Source organism: Leptidea sinapis, chromosome 13 (genome assembly GCF_905404315.1).
Source record: "Leptidea sinapis chromosome 13, ilLepSina1.1, whole genome shotgun sequence".
Lineage (NCBI taxonomy): Eukaryota > Metazoa > Arthropoda > Insecta > Lepidoptera > Pieridae > Leptidea > Leptidea sinapis.
In genome coordinates, this window is record NC_066277.1 from 10,478,969 (window position 1) to 10,506,327 (window position 27,359).

The 27,359-nt window shown below is 34.5% G+C and overlaps 4 protein-coding genes and 1 long non-coding RNA gene across 5 annotated transcripts; 2 read left to right on the top strand and 3 right to left on the bottom strand.

The window, feature by feature from the left end:
- Positions 1-1,133: 1,133 nt before the first annotated feature.
- LOC126967465 (single-strand selective monofunctional uracil DNA glycosylase) lies at positions 1,134-5,581 on the bottom strand. The gene is made up of 5 exons (XM_050811958.1): positions 4,996-5,581; positions 4,171-4,290; positions 3,952-4,095; positions 1,913-2,068; positions 1,134-1,832 (listed from the first exon to the last, which is right to left on the bottom strand). Exons 1-5 carry the CDS (start codon positions 5,260-5,262, stop codon positions 1,716-1,718), a joined length of 804 nt encoding a protein of 267 aa, XP_050667915.1. The 5' UTR covers positions 5,263-5,581; the 3' UTR covers positions 1,134-1,715.
- Positions 5,582-6,683: 1,102 nt separating this feature from the next.
- LOC126967466 (tRNA-specific adenosine deaminase 2) lies at positions 6,684-7,573 on the top strand. Its single transcript, XM_050811959.1, has one exon. It carries the CDS (start codon positions 7,023-7,025, stop codon positions 7,545-7,547), a length of 525 nt encoding a protein of 174 aa, XP_050667916.1. The 5' UTR covers positions 6,684-7,022; the 3' UTR covers positions 7,548-7,573.
- A 1,578-nt stretch (positions 7,574-9,151) lies between these two features.
- On the bottom strand, positions 9,152-10,870 carry LOC126967464 (protein HEXIM1). The gene has a single exon (XM_050811957.1). The coding sequence runs from the start codon at positions 10,673-10,675 to the stop codon at positions 9,686-9,688; it is 990 nt and encodes a 329-aa protein (XP_050667914.1). The 5' UTR covers positions 10,676-10,870; the 3' UTR covers positions 9,152-9,685.
- Positions 10,871-13,025: 2,155 nt separating this feature from the next.
- LOC126967467 (trafficking protein particle complex subunit 6b) lies at positions 13,026-18,484 on the top strand. Its single transcript, XM_050811960.1, has 3 exons — positions 13,026-13,351; positions 13,567-13,830; positions 18,234-18,484. The coding sequence occupies exons 1-3, from the start codon at positions 13,268-13,270 to the stop codon at positions 18,360-18,362; spliced, it is 477 nt and encodes a 158-aa protein (XP_050667917.1). The 5' UTR covers positions 13,026-13,267; the 3' UTR covers positions 18,363-18,484.
- A 6,464-nt stretch (positions 18,485-24,948) lies between these two features.
- Positions 24,949-26,869, bottom strand: LOC126967468 (uncharacterized). Its single transcript, XR_007730000.1, has 3 exons — positions 26,745-26,869; positions 25,631-25,732; positions 24,949-25,238 (listed from the first exon to the last, which is right to left on the bottom strand). It is a non-coding gene; the product is annotated as an uncharacterized LOC126967468 (long non-coding RNA).
- Positions 26,870-27,359: the final 490 nt, after the last annotated feature.

Here is a 27,359-nt window from a genome sequence, read left to right on the forward strand (position 1 = left end):
AGTTATCTTCGTAATGTAATGTGTGTTCACACATTACATTATCAAGAATATAAGTGAATTTGCCAGAAACTGTCATAACCATAATTTTAACACTAGGCTAAGTTGAGTTAGTAAGTCTTTTGTGGGGCGATGTATATGCTTTTACAACAAGATCCCAGAAAATGTTCAAAACAAAAGTATTACGTTATTCAAAAGAATAATTTGTTAAAAAACGTTTGTGTAGTAAAGGTTACTATAACATAAATGACTTTCTTAATGATACCACAGATTGGGAATGGAGCGACCGCCCTCATGCTATTAAATAATAAGTTTAATTGTATTGTAATTGCTACTTTGTAAATGTTACTTTAATTGTAAAACATATTTTTGATGAAAAAAAAAAGCCCGCTGAGTTTGTTGCGCCCATTCTTCTCAGGCCTGAGGCATTCATTTTGGAATGGGTGGTAGTTTTTTGACTTTCAATAAGTGATTTCACATCCTATTTTGAATAAAAATATTTGAATTTGACCTGAACTCTGTCACCCAATCCCACCTTCGCACGATACGCCACTTATTAAGATAGGTGTATCACACCCACTACCTGGATGTCTTGCGTTCCTCTACACAGCGGTTTTATAGAATTTTTCTTCCAAACTATGGAACGTACTTCCTTGTGTTTTGTGTTCCAGCACCATACGACATGAGTACCTTCAAAATAGCCGAAATTTTTAAGGGTATGGATTAAAATTTAATTAAAAGCATATGAGACATTCTTTTAAAGCTCAGGCGCAAAATATTTTGATAGACGTCGAGTATCAGATTACGCTACGCCTTAAGTCGTTGAGCTTTTTTATATGAAAAAGGAACTGACAGTCTACAATCTACATTGAAAGTCCTAAGTAACGAAGTGAGCTCACCCCGCTATACTTATACGGTTTATAAAACCCATAGGCCAGAACAGTTAAAAAACACAACAGCCACGAATTAGGAGTGGATTTAGTTTGGGGATTTAGAGTATTTACAAGTTTCTTTGAATTCGGTTTCATCTAAAAAAATCGTATACATTTACAAATAATTAACAAACATTAGGTATTTCATAATATAAATTATAAAGGCTTTACGAACAATGGTTGTAGGTAAATAAGAAGTCTAAAGATTTACAATATTTTATTTAGCTAAATGTAGGTATCAACCTTAATGATATATTAACTAAAGCTAAGACACTACACTGGCAGACATACAACTGCTACTTCTTTGTCTACATCTTGCTTGACTTCTTAATTATGTTTAATTTTAATCTTATGCTAAAAGTAAATAACGAGTTATCTATACAATAGTAGGCGGTATAAATGAGTATCATTATTAAAGCGTTATGGCATATCTTACAATCGGCGATTACACTCGAGCACGATCGTGTGGAGGGCTTATTCGCTTCTAATCGCCGATCATTGTTTATAATCGTCATAGTGATCGTGACGATCGGTGACTTGTCGGTTATTCGGGCACGCATCAAAGGGAATTCGCATGAAGTGCTTGGGTGTGCCCACACGTTCGCTGGTCATTCATTCACTGGAGTAAGCGAAGCCGTACGTACTTCGCCTCCTCACTGTTCCTTTTATTTACATAGCGCGAGTACGATACAGTGTCTACTAGGTGGTCAAATGATTGTATACTGAAATTAAATGAATGGTAAACTCCGCGTCCATCTTGAAGCCTTTAAAGTGTCCTCTGTTATCCTATTCACCTTGACTGTAATACTGCAGGAGATCATGAGATTTTAAACAATGCAATGCCTTTTCTTCCCAGTTATTGTTTTTCACTACTCTCGGACTTGGATGTGGCATATAAACAATCTAAAGGAAATTTTGTATTTAATAAATTTTATATTAAGTTTTCCATAGTATGAACAACTTAAAAATCAAATTTCAGTTACCTTAACATTTTTTAACAAAATGTATTGTGATATAGCTTTTTGGGCTCTCAAAAGGCAAAACCTTCCAATAGCGACAACTGTATCCACTTCATACAGCCTCAGTACATTTGCCAACACAAGATCTCCAATGTTATACAGGGGTTCCATTTCCGACATCTATAATTTTGAATTTTGTGTTTTACTAACTTCGATGAAATATGTATCTACCTACTCGAAGATAAAAGTAATGCTTCGGCCGCATCTGCGCCTAGTCCCCAGGTAATACGTGCCGAAGCTTCTTGCGTTTTGACACTATAAATTTAACGCGATAAAGCCTGTGGTCTCATTAGCGGCTTCTATTTTCCATAAATTATCGTGCAAGAATCCAAGATGGCCGAAATAATTTCTAGATATATACTATGGACGATTACTTTCATTACTTTGCCACCAAATGTTTTTTTTTTGGTTTACATGTTTTGGATCACATATGTTGATAAGGAGGAATTCCAAGACCATTACATCGCTGCACTCCATTTTTATCATTTAAACGTAGAATACTTAGCCACCCGCACCAGTCTGAATTAATCAAGAACAACAGACGAAATGAACAATGCTAGTCGCACCACATGAAGTGCGATGTTAGCGTGTTAAAACTTAAATCCTTTGATGTACCGACTACCGACTCACGTGCGATAACGCACACGCAGCCGGTCACATCTCCGCGTATCGTGTCATAACAGGAAGCTTCGTGACGATAGACGCAGGTGTGGCCCCAGCATAAAAGTACAACAACATTGAAACAAACATAGACAGAAGAACACGAATAAACGTGTGGTCTAATTTGTGTTTACTGTTTGTTCATGTAAGGGAGAACAAACAAGCGTACGGGCCACGGGTGATGTTAGGTCATCATCGGCGCCCACATTATCACAGGAGCGTTGCCGGCCTTTTGGAAAGTGTGATACGTATTTTTTTTTAAGATACCTATGTCGATTCGTCCCGCAAACATCCCACAAGGAAGCATATTCCACAGCTTGGTTATACATGGAAGAAAGTACCTTGAAAACTGCACGGTGGATGAATGCCACACATACAGATGGTAGTAATGATATCCTAACTTTGAATCAAGTCAAACAGCTGTTCGGATCAGTCCTCTCTGGTATGCAGTAGAAGACATACAATGAAGCGACATCTCTACACAACGTCAACTGATCTAGTTGGTCATAGAGATGTTATTTCTGGACCTCGCTGGAACGTGAAGCCCCCTCCCGTTCCCCTTTCACCCCCTCGTGCTCGTTCCGTAGCGTCAGTACAGTTTGCAGTTTCATTGTTAATGGTTCTGTAGTTTCTGTTGTTCTTACGCCACCTAGGTACACTTAACATCAAACCACTTTCAGTTGTTTGTCCTCCTCTTATATAAAAAGAAAAAGATCAGGTTTAACAATAATTTAATGATGGCTTTCACAAATTGCATAAAAATATCACCAATTGCCACCCAATGGTATATTGTACATTTCATATCACTATAGACAAAAACATTGAACAAGAGATGCAATAGAACTAACTATATTGTGTGGTGTTCATCTGAAGCAGTATTGCCACCACACCATTATTATTATATGATTTGAATAGTGTCACATTACTACACTTTTAGTGGTTTTGTTATTTGTGATGCGGATACTACAGCAGGACCTCTATAATCTGAACCCCTTCTAAACCAATCACATCTGTAATCCGATAATCATTAAATACCTGCCTTGAATGGACTGACCAAGTAGTCATTACTGTGCCAGGAAATATGATTTTATATGAGTTGTGAGACAAAACTTTTTAAAGTTTCACAAATGTTATGTTTATTGATTAATATACATTTAATATTTCACAATTCTATTTGTTTCATGTCATAAAAAATACCCTGTAGAGTTTCTGTACTATAATAGTGTATAAGCAAACTGGAGTTTTTCAGAGTATGGATTAAAGTGGTCCTGCTCTACTAAAAGTCAAGCACATTTTCTGCTTATACCTTTACTTAGTCCAACTTAATGAAAGGTTTTACATACTTTGAAATCAGAAGGTGTTATGTTGCAGCCACTGGAAGTCATCCATTGTTGATTTATATAATTATAAACAAAACTTGTTTTAAAGAAATTTTCAGGAGTGTGACAAAGCTTCTTAAATAATCCCCAGAACCTCTTTCCACTAACCTTTAATAAATATAATAATAGGTCAATATTACAGTAGACATGACATTAATTCCAAATCCATAAACAATACCCAACCTCAGTTCTTGTACATTGGAATCCCTTAACAGGCCGAAATTCATTCTCATTAGGTGGTCGGTCTACTTGACCTTCTATGCAGAGCCAATCCCTCACACTTGATATCTCTCCAAATGGAACCTAAATTCAATGCTGTGTGCTTTTTATTAAATATAATAAAAATTATCTCACAAACTATCATATTATAATAATTATACACATGAGCAATCCATTAGGTTGTTGGGCCCTAGGTTAAAAGCCTACTAAGTCACTGCCTGGTTTGTCAGCTAATAATTATCAGGTCCTGTATCCACCAAAGCAGACAGGAGATGTATTTTGATAACCAATCAGACTTCGTTATTTCCACATCTCCTCTACACTTAGCATTGGTGGAAATGAATCAAGTGGAGAGGAGAGATGTCTCATTTTTATATAGACTTTTGTGCTACATCGAGCAATCAGTAGGCGTGGAGGAGCAAAGACGCGTGTACGCGGCCGTCCCGCACTCGCGCGCCTTTTTCCCCATGACTCGCACACTCGAAGGTGTTGCTATAAACACAGCTCACATCTCCTCTGCGCTTCGGTGGAAATAACCTGACAGCTTCACGGCTTATCTCCTCTCCACTTTGGTAGATACTGGGCCTCATGTTAAAAAACTGTTTTAGAAAATGTGTTGGTATTAAGTTCTTATAAGGTATAAGAAAAAATGGGACAGTAATATAAACTGATATGATATGATTTCAATAATATTCTCCCAATTCCGTTGGGTTTAGGCCCTTTCCATCCACAAGGCCCTGGGCTGCATCTCTAATAAAAAATATCACTAGAAATATAAATGTGACTTACTCCCGTTTGTGACATTCCCCAAGGGCCGGGATTCATGCCAAAGAACATAATTTTTTTCTTTGAGCTACAATACTTTCTGATATACGTTTCAAACGTTTCACGAGCATAAATTGTTGGGTTGTATACATGTTTAACTTTACTTGGAAGAAATAATTGAGTTAGAGATTCATTGTAGTTTTCGATTATATTGAGGAATTCATCACATAAATCATCATTTGGTTCTTCATTTGTGTCTGATGCGAAGAATACGGATGTTACTTCAGACATAATATTATTTTCGTAAAAAACAGACTTATTAAATGTATTATTATGGTAAGTTTTAGGGATATGCTAGGTCTATTTAAGTACTAATTTGGAAGAACGTATTGGTAGAAGAAATTTTAAACAGATTAGTCGATATTATATCGGGTTATACGTTATAGTCGATTTCAAACCAATTATGTACTCATTTGCACTTATACTTAATATATGAAAGCTTCCATTCAACTTCCAAGTTGTGAAATTGCATTCATGATTCAACACAAAAAATATTTTTATTTTTTACTCCAACATTCAACATGTCAATGTTGACAACATTGTGTTTGTTATTTGTTTACAAAAAATGACTGCGGAAACTTGATCAGTAGGTAGCTGGTAGGTACTCTGTCGAATGCATGTCGACGATTCTGTCATTCTGGCAAGTGGCAACGTCAGGGTGAATGGGATTTAATTGGGGCCTATAGACTTGCATCCCGTGCTACTAAATAATTTTTTTAGGGATATAATTTTTTTTTAAACTAATTGAAGTAGCAAAGACGATGTAAATACTGTAATATTAGGCGGGACTGCCTAAATCATAAACCATGCATAGTGACTAGATTAATTGATAGCTTCCGTCTCACTCACACAAGAAAAGCTTAAGCGAGTCTTATGTAAAGAAATAAGTTAGAGTGATTAGATTTTTTATTTCGCCGTGGGTGCCGGTTTTTTCAAGGTCAACACACCCGGTGTGCTAATCAAACTTGACAGCGCTGCCTAGATATTTTAAAAACGTGTGAAATATCCACTATTTATTCCACATCAGTGATAATTTTAAGTAGAATCGAAGGAAATATGATGCAATGTTGTGTTTTACGATGTAAAAGTGATAGTGAAAGAATACTTGTGTTATATTATGTACCTATGGTACCTATATATATACGATATTATCTGTCTCATGTTGGCTACGGCAAACCGATGTCTAGTTACTATACTTGGTCTATGGCCTAAAGAAAAATTGAAATTTAGTTTAGTATGAAAGGTGCAGTCATTTGACATAAGTATGAAATAGTAGTAATTACAGTACGGCCATTGGCTAAGAAGTATAATCCGGCTAAGTTTGAAAGCGAACAGTTCCGTAAAACGTAGTGAATTTCGGTTTTTTATAAGATTATATCCGTCATCTGTCAATGACTGCACGTTTCATACAAATACAATCGCTTTTTTTTGAATTATCAGAGTAAAGAGTTTCGCTAGGCTGATTCGTTAAAAATATTAAATAAACCGGCACGCATGGCGAAATAAAAAATCTAATCACTCTAACTCATTTCTTTACTGACTCGCATAAGTTTTTTCTTTTTCTCGTGTGAGTGAGACGGAAGTTATCAATTAGTCTAGTTACTATACTTCGTCTATGATTTGAATTTGTCGTTTGAATTGTCTATGGTGAAAACTCAAATCAATTTTCTTTGTTTTTCAAGATGTTCGAAACTTGAAAGTTATTTATGAAATCGATGTTAATATTTAGAAATAATTATTTTTAAAGTGAAACTTGTTCTAACAAAACAGTCTATTTTAATGGTCCAAGAGTATGTAAATACTACGTAAAATTTATGTCAGTCATAATGTTAAAGATGTGCGGTTAGCGAAGGCTAATGATTGAACGCATAATGTTTTTTTATCAGAGTAAGTGTTCTGCGGGTTTATCTATGAAAACCTATCTACTAGATAATTGAGCAGGTATATAAGTAAAATAATACATGGCGCTAATTAAATAAAAATATACAAGTATGACTGTAAACATGGATGATATCAAACTTAATATGCAGCAGTTAATGGAGAGGACGTTGGAAATTGCAAAAGATGCATTGAATGCAAATGAAGTACCAGTTGGTTGTTTATTTATACACAACAGTACAGTTATTGCCGAATCGCGCAACAGCGTGAATGAAACTCATAATCCTACCAGGCATGCTGAAATTAACTGTATTGATAACACTTTGTTATACTGTAAACGCAATGGACTGGCATTTGAAAACTTTTTTAAAAATATAATTGTATATGTTACAGTTGAACCCTGTATTATGTGTGCAGCAGCACTAAAGATATTAAATGTTAAAAAAGTTATATATGGTTGCAATAATGATAGATTTGGTGGAAATACTGTTCTCAATGTCAATAATATATATACAGATGGCTATACACAGACAGGCAATATTTTAGCAGATGAAGCTATGACATTATTGAAAACTTTTTATAAAGGTACTAATCCAAATGCACCTGAACCTAAAGTAAAAAAGAAAAAATCATTATAACTAGAAATAAAAATGTTTTATTGTTATGTCATCTTATTTCTCTACATATATATGTGCCAGTTAATAAGAGATCAATACAAGTGATGTATGAAATTAAAAAGTGCATTTTATCATCTAGATGACTGAGTAATAATTTGATTCTAGAATCAAATTGTTACTCACCCAGTCACTCATACAATAAGTGGGCTATTTTCTAGTTTAGATATTTATCTGATTAACATAAGAGGTGGGACTTACTAAATAATGTTATTTTATCTAAAACAAATAAACAAACAGTTATACTTAAAATAATATATATAAATACCTCCTTATACTATATATATATCATTACAATTATATAATTTATCCATGGTTTTGAAAAATCATGTTCATAGATTCCGCTACATATAAACAGACATAAATACCAAGCTAATAACAGTGGAACAGACTGTTTAAATTACTGTATTGTCATCAGCCGTTGATCAATACAATCTGATATTTTCAGTGGTTGAAAATGATCTTCAAGGATTCTGTTACATACTAACCTATTGAAAACATGTTAAAAAGCCATTAAAAACTGCCACTAAAATAGTGTATTTTTCATATATAACAAAATATTTGAAATATCTGGTTTTTTGAATGTAACAACCCACCTCTATTAATATTATTATAACTTACCATAGTAAATGTAATAATGTGTAAGACGCTATAGTGATATACTTAATTAGTTCCACAATATCATCTCGACAATTCTCAATATCTTATTCTTCTAACTCCATAAATATATACATGTTTGTTGTATTAACAGTTCCATACAACTGTTAAATAATTAACAGTTGTATGGAACTGTTAATTATTTTCTAAGTATAAACTTAACATACTGTACAAAACATAAGAGTGAGATCTTCTTGTCATATTATGCAATAAAATTTAAATAAATAGAAGTAAAATACTAAAAATGTGAAAACTCCCCTGATCTCACTGTTACATAAATGATACAGTTCTACTAAAAATAATATAAATTGGGCAAGTACATTATGCTCCAGGGTCCCTGGTGCCCCAGATATTACTTATCTTGAAGTAATAATATTTACAGATATAGCATAATATGTGATCTAATAACAATTTTGAAAATTAAATTTAGTAGACAGCAAAAACAAATGCCAATTATATAGTCACCTGACATAATGTAGGCAATGATTGTTACCACACAGCCTATATCAATGTAAAATAATAAAATGAAAGTCTATGCATACAACCGCTATACCCAGACTTCCAGAAGTCTTTGTGGTGTCTTGTACTATGATAATCAGAATAAATATCAGTTTGATGTTATTGGTTTTTCGAGCTAAAAAAATTGCTGTAGATAGTTTTATAAAATCTGCATTTGGACAATATATTCCTGAACACCATACACGGTGGCCGAGAAGTTGACGTCCAAAGTTTAAACATCCTAAATTCATGTAAATGTTCAAGGTATCAAAAAAAAAATGGGGAGCCTATGGCTTCTATTTTTAAAAACTTCCCAGAACATTGGCCAATAAAATGAGCCAAATTCAAATTTTAGCTTTGGACATCAACTTCTCGGCCACCCAGTATAATATAAATAGCACAATAGTTATCACAACACACATGTTTATTTTCTTTAAATGTAATCCACAGGCTTTGCAATAATAAACTGATATGACACTAATGTTCACTTGCATCTGCAAAACCTGTCTGTTATGGTTTATTAGTCATAAATTATGTAGACATCAAACATGACATGTTGCAAAAATTTCAAAATATTTAATTGTCTGCCACCATTTAGGCACATTATCACATATTAATTTTTCATAATATTCTATAAGTATAATATATCAAAATTGGCACTGAATATTTGTAGTAATGTTGTTGCCTACCTGTAGAATGGACCACCTACCCAAGTGATAAACAAATATCTATCTATACATATTGTTACTTCAAAAATAAGTGACATCTGGGGCAAGAATCTACTAATAAGTTTTGAGCTTTTCAATAAATGCTAATAGAATGGTTGAATTTGTTGCATCCAACCCAAATAAGTTGGTATAGTGTGGGCACATACAGCCCAACTCAACTAAACTATCAACAGAGAAAAAGGTTGAAGTCTGCAAGAGCTCTAATAGATTTACAACATTTTATTCTGATAAGTTATGGAATCCATTTACTAGAGTTTCACTTTGCCCACCGTCCATGGAGCTGTGGTCCCCATTCATGGGACAAGTTGGCTCTGACATATTTTCATCAGGTTTTGGACTTGAATTGCAACTAGAGCTGCTACAGCTATCCGAACTGGATGAGCTGTCACTTTCTGAATCTTCACTGGAACTAGATGCATTTTTCTTTAAAATCTCATTTTCATGTTTCAATTTCTCATTTATAACTTCCAAATCTTTGATTTTTTCTTCCTGTTCTTTCAAACGTTGCAGAATCTCTAACACAGATTTTTCTTCTGTTGTGCCTGACAAAATTGTATCAGAAATGTCTTTATCAGTTATCATAGAGTTTCTATCTATGATTGCATCTTTGTCAATTACATCGACAATTTTTTCTTCATTCTCCTTCCCTTTCAAGCGATCACTTCTCTTTATGAGAGTTTCATATTTAGCTTCCAATAAAAGGTATTCCTGGATAAGTTCATTTTTAGACATATTTGTTAATCTTTCAGTTTGTGCATCCTCATACACACTAGAAAACTCTTTTGTTAAATATTCTTCCTCATCTTCAGGCAAGGAGTAGAAATAATTTTCTTCAGAGTCAATACTAAAACTGGAATCTCGAGTTCGGGCAGATGGAGTTCTAAATATATTCATATCATTTTCAGGTTCTGGTTTATGTATCTCCATTAGGAATTGGTTGTTGTTGAATGGTGCCTGGGTCTTAGCCATAACAACTTTGCGAAACCTATTGTTCCTATTAGGATTATTATTCCTTACTTCATTTTTTCGTCTCTCTTGCCAAGAACTCTTCAAGTAAGGCTTCGATAATTTACACTTTGTCTTGCCGCGCCGTCGCTTCTTCTTAATATTTTCAAATTTCGGTTTCGCCAAAGTTAATATAGATGGCGGTTCTAGCAAAACTAAGCTGGTAGTATCGCCATCTTTGGCTGGTATCTTATTTACATCCATTGGAAAACAAAACAACAATGTTAAAGTGATGAGACGTAACTATTTAAACAATTATTAACTATAATCGCACACGCGGATGACAAATGAACAGTTTTAGGAAAATTTAAGGTAACACGCTTAATTTTACAATAAAACGGATTAAATCTATTACAGTGAAACACCTCATACTCGCCATTTTAATTATATCTCTAATCTCAATTTTTTTTATTGAAATTTAACATACCACAGAGTAAGCTATTATGGGGGTGAACATACGAACATAGTGAACAAAGACAAGCGGAAACGATTAAGGTGAATACATACTATCAACACGCGGTCCGACACGGTGTGGCGACACCTTACGTGTGCCGTGCACATACACAACACCTTACCCGACGCTGCAATCTACATTAGCTTAGCCAGTATCATGTGAAAGGCGAGAGTGTTCAGTGTAGCGACGTAGCCAAGGATTTACTATTACGAGACGAGCTAGATGAAGATTTCGAGGAAGATTTATTGTACATTTTGGGTTTAGATATAATACAGAAAAACTAGAATAAAAAAAACGTATTAGACGAAGAAGATACTGGATTCATGAAATAAATGTATTTCATTTTGACAGCGAATGACCGCAAGAGCTCAGCGAGTCAACTTCACTTTCGTAGGCGATCGACAACTTGTTGCACAATAGGCAATATTCCCGAATCAGTAATACAAAATAATAAAAAAAACGGCCAAATGTGGGGCTTTTTATTATTATCAAATAAACTAGAGCGTTGGTTTTATTTTTCCTTTATATTTAAAATAAAGGTAAACTTCTATTGACCATAATTAAAACAAAAACTATTAACCATAAAAATAAATTAATCCCTACGTTAACTGACTTTGACCTTTGAAACCCTTAAAATTCCCCCTTTTTAACCGACTAAAAAATAAGAGGAGGTTCTCAATTCGTCGTTTTTTTATGTTTGTTACCTCTAAACTTTCGACTGGGTGAACCGATTTTAATAATTCTTTTTTTATTAGCTGATGCTTTCCGTGTACATCCGACGCCGACTAAAAAGACCTAAGTATAACCCGTATTCTACTAAGGAAGCGTTTAGCAGGAATGCTGCGGTAAATGAATAGCTATTCCTCTAACAAAATTGCTGCACGTTTGCTGCAAACTCATCGTATTTCTAACCGACTTCAAGAAAAGGAGGAGGTGCTCAATTCGTCGGTATGTTTTTGTTTTATGTTTGTTACCTCAAAACTTTCGACTGGATGAACCGAATTTGATAATTCTTAAAAACTAGTGCTTCCTATGTAGTCCCATTGTAATTTGGTCCAGATCTGACATTGGCATCCATGAGAAAACCATAAAAGTCTTAAATTTGCTATATAGCAAAGTGGATGATATATTTACGAATATCTCAATATCGCGCGAACCGATTTCGATGATTCTTGATGAGGCAGCAATGTAAAATTTTTTTCAGTTTTAGCTGCGTATATTAAATTTTGAACCCGATTTGGACAGTGACATCAGTGGAGTAGCAGTTAAGTTTTTTTTTAAACCCTGACGAAAAAGGGGGTTATAATATAAGTTTTGCGTTTGTCAATCTGTGCCTTTTTTTCTGATCTGCTCTGCTCAGTCGAAAGTGAGAAAGATTAGCTTTTACAGGTTTGCAGTGTAAATAAGTATCAATTATCACTAGGTAACGATACGTCTATGATACCGTGTAAATATCACTAGTTTGTAATTCTTCACATTCTTGTAAGACGTTCACATTAATCTGCAATATCTTTCCGTACACAAAATACAATATTGCCAATCATTGTTAAAGACCGTCTCTATAGTTTTCATTTCTGAATGTGATGTGAATACTTGTAAAAAATTGTACCAAATTTAATGGAAAAATATTATATTCGTTTTACTAAATTATATACGCTTTTTGCCAGCCCATCTTATATAAATAAAATCAAGTTACCGGTGGTAAGTCACACCATCTATTTTTTGTTTCGTTAACGTATTATTTGAGCACTTTTTTAAAGCATACTTAGGCTTGGTGATTGACACACGACTAAGGAGATTAGTAGAAAAGTTTGCTTACATTGTCTCTAAGCACACTTTTGCCGTTCTTCTTTCAGACTGCGATGTCCATATGTCCATAGAAAGTCATTGTTTGGGCGAATAAACATGGAATTACGTTAGGGCAGTCATATTATTTTATTTATACAATAATACAAAAAAATACTAACGTTCTGGCAGCTGAGCCATAAACACAAAAAAGAACCAAATATCAATGTCATTCTCGGAGATGTCATTACTCATTCATTCAATAGACCTACTTCTAATTATTTATATACAAATTACAAAACAATTTCTAAATAGTAGTGTTCTGTGGTTCTGTGTACTCAATAAATGATAAAATTTAATATTAAAATCGTTACAAAATAATAAATATTATTAGTTAATACAGAATATTTAATTTAAAACTGTAAAAAGCATACACGCTCGAGAAAATTTTCAAGTAATTATTTGTTTATGTATGTACTTTTCAGAATACACACAGAAAAATCTTCCAAATAAATTAGTATATTGTCTTATTATTATTATAATTTACATCACACTAAATGGCAGATGATATTATTTTTGAGTTACTACATTCAGAAATAATAAATTATGCCAAAGAACAATCGAAAAATAATGGGAATAAGGTAAGCCTTTACTTACATGATTTTAGTGTCGTTCTTTATTTTTGTATATAACTTTATCTGGAGTTGGTTCTGTAGTCTGTTGGTTAAAATAGTAGGTCGGATAGACTAAGTCTCATATTTTTTCAGTTTATAATGTTGAGTTTTGCAAAGTATTAAATTTATGTGAATGATTTTAACTCAAATAGTTGTAACTAATGCCGTAAACGTATTTTTAGGAAACAGACCTGTCAGTGGTAGAATATATTGGTTTTGCAGCTGGATATAAAATCATGGAAAGGTTGACCAGAGAGTGGCCAAGGTTTAAAGATGAACTAGATACAATGAAGTTTATTTGCACAGATTTCTGGACTTGCATTTATAAAAAACAAATTGATAACTTGCGCACAAACCATCAAGGAGTTTATGTGCTGCAAGATAATGCATTTCGTTTTCTCACCAACTTTTCTAATGGACATCAGTTTTTAGAATATGCACCCCAGGTAAATTTTCTTAAAATACTACTCAATATAGTAATACATTATGTACTTACCTAATATTTATGATGTATAATAGATAAAAGCCTTAGTAATATTCAAAAAACAAATAAAATGAATTTTAAAGATAAACAATACATTTTTATGGCAATATATTAAGATCAGAATGATTAAATTATTATTAACAAAGCCAAATACCTATTCTATACTCTGGTGAGTGGTTTAATTATTACTTCAAAGAATGGCAAAGCTACACCCATACAGCCAAATGAAAATGTCAAAATATACCTTTTAATTTTTATTATAATACTAAAAAGTTTTGTTTTCTTTTAAAAAAAATTTTATTTATATTTATATGAGTTTTATATAGTAAAAGAAACAAATGATAAAATTATTTAATCAAGAGCTGGTGAAATATGCTGAAGGCCTATAGAAGATGACACACTTTTTGTGCTACCGAGTTGGTGGCACACAAAAAGTCTGCATTGTGCGCAAAATGTCTTTGGCAGATATTTCACTGGCTCAACACACACAATGTACACTTTCAGTTATTTGTCTAGTTTCAGACCATTTGAAGGTCCTTCATCAGGGTGAGTGTAGTGGGTTTGCGATAACATCCTGTCTCTTACTGCGGACTTGTGCTCGTAGTGCGCGGCTGGACGGGGCGGGTAGCGCGGTATGCGCCGGGGGTGATGACGAGCACGGTATAACTGAAACGATGCCACTATTGCTGTTCACAGGTGCACAAAATGTACTCACAATGTCCATTACTGACGTGATCATCGGCACTATGGATCTTGTTGCGAGATGCGTTTAACAACACTGGTTTCCAAGTAGGTGACAAAGCCCAACCCTTGTCTCTATTAAAATTAGGTGGACGGTCGATTTCTATGACTTCCAGAACCCACCCGAGTCGGTTCCCACAAGGATAAATCGTGAGTAGTAAGTGCGAGTAATTACGGTAACAAAAACTGAGAATGACCAGATCTAAATGACACTCAAGCTACCAACATGTGAGCCAAAGATTACCGGCCTTACAAAGAAACTTGGTATTTATATATTTAAGTTATACCTGAGAAGAAACCAGTATTCAAATCTGTAGCAACAATTTACGAAACTAGAACAATAAGCAGAGATAACAGATTTATTATTAAGAGCATGCTTAGAAACAGAACCTTGATTTCATCTGGGGTACTAACGAAGCTCCTAGAAGTACGAGGTGTTACAGTAAGCATAAAACTGTGAAGAAGACTGAAATCAGTTGGAATAAAGTTACACTTATCTGCCAGAGGCCTCCTTCTTGCCACATATCATCGAGTAGCTACAGTTGTTTTTGCCCGCAATTATGAAAATTGGAACGACGATTCTTGGAATCAAGTTCTATTTACAGATGAGTTCAGATTTTGCTTAAAGTCAGATGATGAGAATAATTAAAGTGTAGTTACGCCTAGTGCAATATCATTGAAAAAGAGGCATATGTTGGCGCATCAGATAACTGACTGTTCCCCCGTACAAATACATCTCCATACCTTATGGTACCTTATGGTATGGAGATGTATTTGTACGGGGGAACGTACGGAACTCTGCGTCATTGAGAAAGGGATATAATCGACGGCACGATACGTAACTGACATTCTAGAAGACATTGTAGCCCTTTTAATAGGAGATGGTTTTGTTTTAATGCATAATGCACGCCCCCATATTGCTGCCGTAGTTGTTGAATACCTGCGAGATGGGATAGCAATGTCATGAGGTGGTCAGCACGCTCGCTCGACCTACATCCCATAGAGCATGTTTTGGACAAGCTTTGGAGACAAATTAAAAAAAGAAATCCTGCGCCGTTTACTATGAGATAACTTAAAAACGCGGTACAGGAAGAATGGAATGCAATCCCTCAAGATTTTATTCAAAAATTGATTAGGAGTATGCCAAGGAGATTGGAAAACGGTTCGAAGTGCTAGAGGGGGCAATACTATATATTGACTACTTATAGCCCACGTTAGGACCTTTCGTAGCCTTATGGAAAAACAAAAGAAAAAAGTTTGTTTCCTGTTCATTTTATTTTTACCCCACATTATCGCAAATATCTATAATGTTCTATGCTCCCTTTATTTTGCGTTCGTCTTAATTTATCGACGACTGTCAATGACGTTCTATACATATAGACAATGCACCTCATACAAAAACAAAGCCGAGATATGGCACACGCCACAAATGACACCATAATAAGCTTCGACTGCTATGTCTATAAATTTCTGCATTTACTCCAGTTTAATGAGAAAAAGTAATACTCAAATATAATATTTTTATTCATATAAAATAATTAGTTAAACTAGTTATTTAAATATTAGGTTCCTTAAATTAAATTAAATTTATCTTTTAGACTTAGATATCTTTTCCATGGTATCTTTTTGGTATATGTACCTAATGTAATGTGTATCAACTTGTCAACAATGTGGTTAAATCCAAAAAACTGATATACTTTAGTGGTGAAATATAAAAATGCTTATTTGATTTGTAAATTTCTTCACATCTCACTCTTGCTACCAACTGGTGCCAATTTTCTTTTATTATCTCGTGTACGGGAAATCTGAAAAATATTAACTTTTACATATTTGCGACGTTAATACGTATCGATTATCACTAGGTAACGATACGAGTACTTCCGTGGTAACGTGTAAATAGCACTAGTAGGTATGTTCACGTTCTTGTAAGCCGTTCAAATTACACAAAATACAATATTGCTAATCAATGTTCACTAGGCCTTAAAAAAGAAATTTCGCCTCCTCACATCGCACGTGCGACTCAAGCACATCTCACCTACAACTATGTATGTAGTTACAGGCCTGCATTGGCTGACTTTGACTCCAAAAATAACAATAATCGTTACTAGAATTAGATTGTATTAATATACGCAATTATTTTGTACTTGTGTTATATTGTACTTTTTAACGCATATTATATCTATTGTTTTGGAATAGTGTTATTGAAGTCGGTTGTTTTTTTGTGAATTTGAACTACGCTTACTAATAATTTGTCTAAATTTGTGTAGATCTACTAAATTTTGCAATGCAGCAATGAACGTAAGCGCATTGCGATATTATTACAGACTGTTAGAAATTCTGCCACAGATCGCACCCTTACTGTAAGTCGTTAAGGAGTTCCATTGATCATCATATTTTACTACGACAATTACTTGACCATAACGACGTTATAGTAGGTGACTCAAATATCCGGATAACATAAAAAAAAGATTCCGCCTAGTATCGTTGATCCTAAGAATTGAAGTGTTCCGTTACTTTGTCATGGATCCCATAAGCAGAACCTAAACAAACTATCACCAAACTATCTTTGTAGTATTTACCCTTTCCAATAAAATTAATAAAATAAAATAATTATCAAAATCGTTTGGTGCACCAATATTGAGTTATTCGTAAATTTGTTGCGCACATACTTATAGCAAATTTAAGAATTATCAAAATTGGTTCACCCAGTTGAAAGTTCTGAGGTAACCAACAAAAAGAAACATACCGATGAATTGAGAGCCTCCTCTTTTTTTGAAGTCAGTTAAAAAGAGCGACTCTATTGTTTTCATCTCTGACTATGTCCTTTCATCTGTCCCATTCTGACAAGCGGGTCATGTCTGGGGAGTTGTCAATAATTATTGTACCATATTTAATGAAAAAATATTCGTTTTTATTAAATTACTTACGCTTTCTGCATATAATCTTATATAAATAAAATATAAAAAAAAAACTAACCGATGATAAGTCACACCATCTTTTTTTTGAGTCGTTAATGTGTTATTTAAGCACTTTTTATAGCACACTTAGGCTTGTTGATTGACACACAGTTGACACACGAAAAAGGAGAAAAGTGTGCTTACATTGTCTTTAAGCACACTTTTGCCGTTCCGTTATCAGACTGCGAATGATATGTCCATATGTATAGAACGTCATTGATGACTGTAGTTGCAGGCGGTGGTTCGAAGTGAAGTATTGTCTCCCTCTATTGAATACACCAAGTGTTTGGGGTCCAATCTTGTCGCTTGATATATCGACTTCGACTATGCCTATAAAAGCTGTGGCAGTTGAGGAAGGATCTCGAATTGTGGGTAAACAAAAAATGCTGGCTGGAGTTAAGGAACATACAGAATTTTGATATAAAACATATTATGAATAGCTATTAATGTATCAACAAAATGGTGTAATAAATTTTTTTATGGAAGAGGAGGACAAACGAGCAAATGTCAACATTTCAAGTCATCTGATGGTAGGTGATCATTACTGCCCAAACTCTGTAACACCAGAAGAGTCACAAGAGTGTTGCTGACCGTATAAAGCATCGAATAACCGTACATCATATGACTTAGGTCCTTCCTCACAAAAATATTTTGTGTTTTGTTTCAGTTTGTGGCGTACACCTGCGGTCTCATCAGAGGTGGTCTAGCAAACCTCTGCATCAACAGCGTGGTCACAGCAGAAGTCCAGACAATGCCTTCCTGTAAATTCCATATTAATGTTCAACGAACAACCTAAAACAATTATATTTATGTAAGCCAGATAAATTTAGTAATTTATTCATATATATATATATAAATATTAATATTTTATTGTAATTTAAATTAACAATTTGTTTCATTAAACGTTATTACAATGAAGGCTGGATATTTTAATGAACAACTAATAATAGTAGATGACCCCGAAAAAGGCAAACGCTTCAGATTTCGAGACCCAGTATTCCAATATAAGACCAGGCATTAAGGGCCGCGTTGACACGACAAACAAGATTTTTTACTGGTTAACGCGAAAACTAGTGTATCTTCTGGTAGTTAAATTGGACAAAGTTCATTTAAGACCATTACGCGACGTTCTCTAAAGGACTCGATAAAAGATACAAGTTTCTGTCGGCACTAGTTGACGATTTCTCGAAAGAGACCTGCATAGACCGTGTATCAGCATCTTCAGTTCTGTCATCTAAATAGCCATGTTAGAGGCGTCAAACAACTCATTGAAATGCAGAAGAAACAGTGTAGGAGATAGAACACAGCCTTGAGGAACTCCAGCATTCACGAGTTCGAGCAATAAACGACTAAACCTGTATCCGCCACCCAGTGAGGAAGCTTTAAGAGGAGCGCCTCGTGATGATTCATCGTGGATGAACACGATCGAAGGCCTTCGCTTTATGGCGCATGGCGAAAGTCATAGGTACTGTCGGTCGTTGATCAACTGGTAATCCAATAAATAGTGGTAAATAATGCTTTTCATGATGTTGGAGAGAGTTTATAGGAATAGACCTATATTTAATCGGATCCAAATTGTTTTATTTAATCGTATGGACAAGGGCTGACTTCCATGAGTAAATAAGCTGTGCCGCTTGGTCGAGATATCTGCGCCTCGGTAAGGAATAACGAGGCCGGCTGCGCTGTCTCAAGGTGGAAGTCGATGGCGTTTAAATTGGTGTAGGTTCCCCTAATATTGCTTCCACATTAAGCGTAGAGCGGGGTGCTGTTTATTTATTTATTTATTAGGCACTTCAACAGAATACATATTAATACTTTTACATATAAACTTAACATAATTTACAATTCTAATATGCACACCTATAAAAGAAATGCACAGCATTGACTAATAATAATTTAAAGTAGGTGTTTTAAAATTAATTTACAGATAAAAGTTAATGTGAAAATTAAATTTAAATTACTAGGTTAGTTTATAGAATGACTTAAAAGTATGTTAGTATTTTATTCTTAAGCGAGCCATGAGAGTCATTGAATACATCTACATTTGGGTGTTTTCTAACAAGCATGTTGTATTGTTCACCAGCTCTGATAATTGGCGAATTCAGTCCTAAATTCGATTTTATAAGAGGTCTGCTAAATGTATTATGGATACTTTTACGCGGATACCTCGAAGGTACGGTGAAAGATATTTTATCGAGTAGCTCCGTATTATTGACATGGTTGTTAACTATTTTGGAAATAAATAAAATATCAAACATTTTACGGCGCGTGTTTAGGGATTTCATCTTAAAGAAAAAAAGACGCTGTGTGTAAGGACATCTGTGGCTAATTCCACTTGCTAAAAAAGCCAAGTGTCTGGTGAATGATCTTTGAATGTTTTCAATGCGTTGAGAATGTATATAATAAAAGGGATTCCACATTACACAGGCATATTCTAAGTTACTTCGGACTAAAGCATTGAAAAGATTAATTTTGGTGGATAAGAGCTTAAACTCTTTTGAATTTCTTTTGATGAAACCAAGCATTTGTGCAGATTTAGTCACAATATGATCAACGTGAGTTGTAAAGCGAAGTTCTCTGTCCAATATAACCCCAAGATCCTTTATTTCACTAAGTTTAAGCAAAGTTGTAGTACTGAGATTGTAATACGATGGAATTGATTTCATCTTCCTTGAGAATCTAACATGATAGCACTTTTGAGTATTGAGTTCCATTTTATTGTTCGTGCACCATTGTTCAATTCTGCATAGGTCAGACTGCAATTGAATTATATCCTCTGATGATATAATTGTCTTATAGATTTTCAAATCGTCGGCAAATAACAAAAATTTTGAATAATATATTTCAGAGGCAATATCGTTGATAAAAATTAAAAATAATATGGGGCCGGTGATGAGAGCCTTGAGGAACGCCAGACATAGCAAAGTAAGGCTGCGAATTGTAACCATTCACTGACACAATCTGAAGTATTTTTGCTAGGTAAGACTGAAACCAACTGAGGAGGGAACCAGTTATTCCAAAGTGGTATAGTTTTTTGATGAGAATGTTATGATCAACTTTGTCAAACACACTAGCAAAGTCTGTGTAGATTGCATCTACTTCATCACCCCGATCAACTGTAGCGCAAAGATCTGATAAAAAACATGCTAAATTTGTTGAAGTGGAACGACCTGGTAGAAATCCATGTTGATGAACAGAAAGGGAATGTTAAGACTTTAGATACAAGAGACTCGAATATTTTTGCAAAACAAGATAAAATAGCTATTGGCCGATAATTTTTCACGTTTGCTTTATTCCCTTTTTTTTTTTGCAAAGGAAATATTCGCCCCATTTTCCATTCATCTGGGAAGCATCCATCAGCCAAAGAGCGGTTAAAAATAATACATAATGGTAAAGCAATAGCAGAACTACAACGCTTAACAAAAATAGGAAGAAAACCGTCGGGGCCAGAACCCTTAAAAATTTCTATTTGTTTTAATTTAGCTAATACTTCCCTTTCGTGTACAGTAATTTTGTTCATAGCATTGCTATTAATAATGAAATGATCGTAGGGTGTGTTTTGTGAAGAGTTCTCGGTAGCATTATAAACAGAAGAAAAGTGGCTAGCGAAGAGATTAGTAATATCAGACCCGGTTTCAACAGATGTGTTGTCACTATACATAGTCGCTGGAAGTAATGTCGAATTTATATTTTTTGATTTGATGTAGCGCCAGAATGCTCGTGGTGTTTTAGCTATATCCTGTTCAATTGTATTTTTGTACTGATTATATCAAGTACTAGCTGACCCGGCAAACGTTGTTTTGCCATATAAAGTATAATTCACGCGATAGTTTTATAAGTAATTTTTTAATTTAAAAATTTTGTTCTATTGTCAAGTTTTTGCAGCGCACGCAAAAATAGGTTTTCGATTTTACACCTTGTGTTACAAAATAGTAATTTTATTACGGATCCCTAATTAACTAACATAGCCTATAGCCTTCCTCGATAAATGGACTACCCAACACTGAAAGAATCATTCAAATCGGACCAGTAGTACTCTGGTACTAATCTCTGGATTAGCGCGTTCAAACAAACAAACACTGCAGCTTTATAATATTATATAAGTATAGATTAAAAAGCTTTTGACAATGAACACGGACTGTTTCAAATTCTATCATATCGATTGGATTATTATATTTGCGATACCTCTTCCGGAGCTTTTCTTTTTCAGCAAGTCTTTTAATTAAGGAAATACTAAAACATGGTGGAAATTTGGACTTTATCGGCTTCTTTTTTAGTATAAATTTCTCTCGAACATCATACAATATTTGATAAAACAATGACACGACTTCATTTACATTACTACATTGCGCAAATCTGGAGTTCCATTCGACCCTGCATAATTCGCTTACAATTTTGTTGTAGTCGCCTTTAAAGTAATTGAAATCTTTGGATATTCTGGGCGGCACAAGTTTGGATGGATCGAAATGTGGAATATTGATAACTAGCGCAGGATGCCTATTATCTTGTTCACGCAGAATGTCCAATGATTTATTGACATATGCATTTCCTATATTCGTCAAAACCAGATCCAATAGCCTTCCATCAGAATTTTCGAATGTAATTAATTTGGTACAAATTATTTAACGATATGTAATCGATAAATGTATATCCCAGTGAGTTATTGTAACTAGTAGCCTTAAGATAAGTTTCTTCTAATTTAAGCCATTTAATGAACGGTAAGTTGAAATCACCCAATATTAAAACGTTATCAACCATGCTCATAACATTGTTGGCTTTGTCAAGATGATTCCTTAACACTTCCAGATTAAGAGGTGGAGGTAGGTATACAACACATATTGCAAGCTTTTTAATGTCGTTATTGAAATTCAAATTAAGAAGTACCCAAATATCTTCACCATTTTTTATTTTTGAATTAAGCCAGGTCTACGTTGGAGCGATAACATTAAAGTTTGTTTGCATAATTTGTTTATAAATGTTATTCGTATTTGTTCGTATACCTCTTACATTTTGGTAATATATATTAAGACAATCGAATTTTATGTATATAGTGCTAAAACATTAGTGGTAATGAAATTAAATGTCCTTATGCTAACATTTTAAGACTTCCAATGTCTCTTATTAGAATTGCTGGAGTTGATTCATCTTTGCGTACGAAAATGCGACTGTTTCGTACCCAAACAAATTTGTATTTTATATCCTTACATTTTTTTCGAGTAGCAACATGAAGGTTCTTATTGGTAGGTGTAACATGCTCGGCAACAAAGACAGGAGCTTTGTTACCGCCTATTCCGAGGTGCTGTGTCGAGAGTTTATCTTTAGGATTACTCCTATTGAATTTAATAACAGCAGCCAAGATCGTGTCACGTTGGCGCATAGTGCGCAGCTTTGCAATAACAGTACGGGGTCTTGAACTATCATTTGAGAGTTTAGCCACTCGTGTAACGTGAAAAATATCGTCTTCATTAATCTGGTTGTTCACGGCATTAGAGAGCTGAACCAATGTTTTCACTAAATTTTTCGATCTGTGTTCTGGTATACCATTAATTTCAATATTATTTTCTCGCATGTGTTGTTCTGATGCGTTCAGTCTTAAAGACAAATCCTTTAATGTGAGTTGTAATGTCTCGTTGTCACTTTTCAACTTGGTAAGAAGAACGGATTTCTCATCAAAAGTAGACTTAAGGTCATCATATTGTTTACTGATAAAATTGATCGTTTCTTTGTATTCGGTCATTTGTTTTTTTATGGCTTTCAGCTCGTCAGTTATGTGTGATTTGAGAATTGCCGTTGTTTCCTCCTTGATAGCCTCTCGTATACTTTCTAGGGTAATACAGGGGTTTGTAAGGTCTGGTTTATGTTTTCTGAATGTAACACTGTCGAAATTGTGCGTGGGACTCAAGCCAGTTTCAGCGGGCTCCATGCCCGGTATCCCATCGCGAACAACCGATCGAACAGGAGTATTAGTATTGTCCGATTTGGGTAACTTATTACGGCATTCAGGACATTTCCATATTTTATATTCGTTTGTGGTCTTTTTCCATTGATTTGTACCTTTTTTCAGAAACGTTTACACATAATAAATCGTATTTACAAACACAAAGCGAACATACTAAGAAATTTTTTGTTTTTATGATTTCCTTGCACCCAATACATTTATTAGACGACAAGGTATTCAGATATTGTTCTAGCAAAAAAAAACACTAATAAAAAGATATCGTCCGGAATTGAAACTAGGACCTTTGGCACTTAATCTTATTGCAATAGCACTAGTCCAACCGACCGCTTGTGATAGCTGTTGAAATATCTGTATTAAAAATATAATGTTTATATGGTAGATGAACGTCGGGAACAAAATGAATGTTTTTAAAATTTAAAAGTACCCTTCGTTAGAAAGAACACACTTTGTTGTGAACACAAAACTGAAGTTATTATATTATTATAGTAAAGTTTAAGACACTGTGAACAATGGTTTCGCGTATTCCTTTTTTAAGGTAAAGAGGTTTAAAAACTTATTCCAACCGTTTATTGTTTGTTAAATATCTGTAATAGTGAAAAGTGAAACATCTACAAACAGCTATAAAGGTAATTTTGTTATCACTTTAAGATATGTACTTTGATAGTTAATGATGCTTTTACACTTGTTTTCCAACTTTCTGGTTTACGTTTAGTTGATATGCTGCATTTCTAGTACATTCACACTATTTCAAGCATTATAAACCAATTAAAGTTGCGGAGCACTCAACAACACTTCTACTTCGTCGCTCGTTATATCGTACTTTTTTTACTGTTGTGTTGCTAACTCGTTTTTCCTTGGAAATGCTCGGTTTTGTGTCCTCCACAGACTACGTAGTGAGAGTTCAGCCCGAATGAGAATGGTCGGGGAAGTGATTTACGGAGAAGAACAAGGCAAACCTCGTATGCTGCAGAACTAAGTCTATTAGAAACGAATCTAAGTAAAGTTTCCACCGGTTTAACCTCCTCACCGTTTAACAAAATTGGTAAAACTCGCATTTTGGTACATTTTTGATATTTGGCGCGGTTTTCTTGCCATTTCACAATAGGTTTATGGCGCTAAACCAGGACACGATGTCAGATAGAACATTGTTTATTTCGTCATTCGTAACTTGGTTAATTGGTTAATAAAAACAATACTCTCTCTCTCATCTTCATATATTTCGAGATTCGGTGCGTGGTCCTGTATACGAAGGTAGTGTACCAATTCGCTGCACGTTTTTGTTCCATAAAATTTAGTTCACACTGTCCCAAAGGAAGTTTCACTTTAAAAATCTATCTCACATATGAAACTGCTCATGCCATCTCTTTTACCTGGTACCTGTTGAAATACAAGACTACTACGTTATTAAAATGAAACAAAAAGATTTAGTAGATACTATATAGGTAGGTATTTATTGTTCTAACATATGAAAATACATTGACAATCTAATTTTGTATCGCAAGTATTTATTTCCAACTATATTTTCAATGACACTTTCAAAATAATTGGGTAGGTAGGTTAATCATGTTTGACTTTCCATGATTCAGGCTTAGCATTGTCGTAAAGACACGAGATCACCATTACAATGCCAAGCAAGGAACTAACAATCGTTGAAGTGTAGAGAATTCTGTCACACATTCCACGTTTCAGCCAAATTGGCTTTCCATCTTCCATCTGAAATCAGTTTCAGTTTAAGTATTGCCAGAGAATACATTATTATATATTCTTTGGCACAAAATATATAAGTAAAATAATATTATATACATTATTATGTGCTCAAATGTTGCAACGAATAATGACAAAATTTCAGCGCTGTTTGCGCTAGCCTTTGCACATAAGACTGGCTAGATTGACAACCCTGCGACATGTTGTGAGCCAAAAAATAAAATAATCTAAATTGGAGTCTCTTTTCATTCTTTATAACCTGTGGATATTTAGTGTCACACATGCAGCAGTAGTACAATTTATTAAGTATCTACACTAAATGTGGGAATTGGGTGGCTACTTTGCACAGGTTGCCGGCTAGATTATCGGTACCACAACGGTGCCTATTTCTGCCAACGTACCTGGAAATCAGCCTGGAGTTTTTTCAATTTCAGGAGGCTGCTGCTGCTGTGCCGTGTTAGATTCAGTAATGAAGTTCTCCGCATACAACCACCAAATAAAATCTAAAACAGTCCATTTTGATGTAAGTAGGCACTATTTTTTTTTTTCAGAATAGTAGCAGTGAACACCGCCGAACGGCAAAAGAATTAATTTTGTTCCTGGGTAGGAACTTACGAAAGAAACTTACTCTATGAGTTTGTACTACCTACTAACACAATAATTACCAATACGATTGAATTAAGTAATTAATGCTTGTTTTTTGTTGATATTATGATAAAAACCCTTATATAGTGTACATAATTCCAAAAAATCATACATAAAAAGCGTAGCTGGCAATCTCATCGAAGTCAGCCAAAGAGCAAGAATGGACCACCTAATCAAACATGTTAAATCAAGCAACACATACACTACAATAACAATAAAAAGTTGAAGGTAAATAAGCGCATCTTGATCTTCATCAAATGACGACATTGCCACGGGTGCCTTTTATGGCCATTCATTCAATAAAATTATCATGGCCCTCCGTCGTTACAATTAGGTACTAGGTACTTGTACAATACCTTCTAATATACTTAATAAGCAAATGTTTATATGTGTGTGAATTTGTTTTTCAAATAAAAAAGAACAGAGTCGTCCAGGGGCGCTCGAAAGAAGTGAAGTTTTTTAGTATAAGCCTAAGCAGCTCAAAATTTTGATATATTAGTTAGTATAGGTTTCTCATAACGAATTTCACAGAGTGACACGTCCGGCGGTAAGCAAACACTTGCCGTCTGCGATTACCGACAGTACTATAATATATTATCGCCCGAGAAGCTTTGGGAATGCCGCATTGAACTCATGATTCACCAAGAAGAAATGTCAAAAATGGATAGACTACACTTTGAAGCGACCCAAAATCCCCAAGTAGAATCTGGTCTGAGGTCAAGAGATCTGCCTGTCCGAGCAGACCTATGCTGTTATTGACACATTGGATGTCATTGTAAGCACCTGGAGCAATAAATCATCATTCAGGGTGATAGGTACTGTGGACGCTCTCTATCTAATATAGAGGATAAATAATTCAAATAAACTCACAGATCCAACCACATTCATGTTGCTATTCACTCCAGATAAATGAGCAAATTTACGTAAAAAATAACACTGAATAACCTTCGGTCATTGCAGCATGACTCTGTCAAAGTAAATTTAGTCGATTTTTAAATCAGTAATAAGAAATTTATAACTAACCAATATCTACATTATTTTGTGCCAGTAATTATTATGTAGGTATCTACAAGACTCCAAAGTGGTTATTTATATTATACTTTTTTACCTACATAAGAAATTTCTTATGGGAAATTATATTCTTTTTTTTTTAGATGTGACCCTGAGACTTGAGGGAGATATATTAAATAGAACATCTCATGTGCCTGTAATCACACCAGAATCTACACCCCTAAAACCATGCTCTTATTTACGTACAAAAATTCCTTAAAATAGGTACATATTATGCGATCCAACTTTACGTCCTCGAACAATTCGCTCATTGGAACAGCAATCGCACGGAACGTGAGAGTTAGCGGGTTAGAGACCCGAATCGTTCAAAATTTTGTTTTTAAATTTAATTTTTACCAACTAGCCACAACCTGAGAGCTGAACAAGACACACCAAGATTGATGGTCGATGCGTCACTCGGACAGTTGGCTCAAT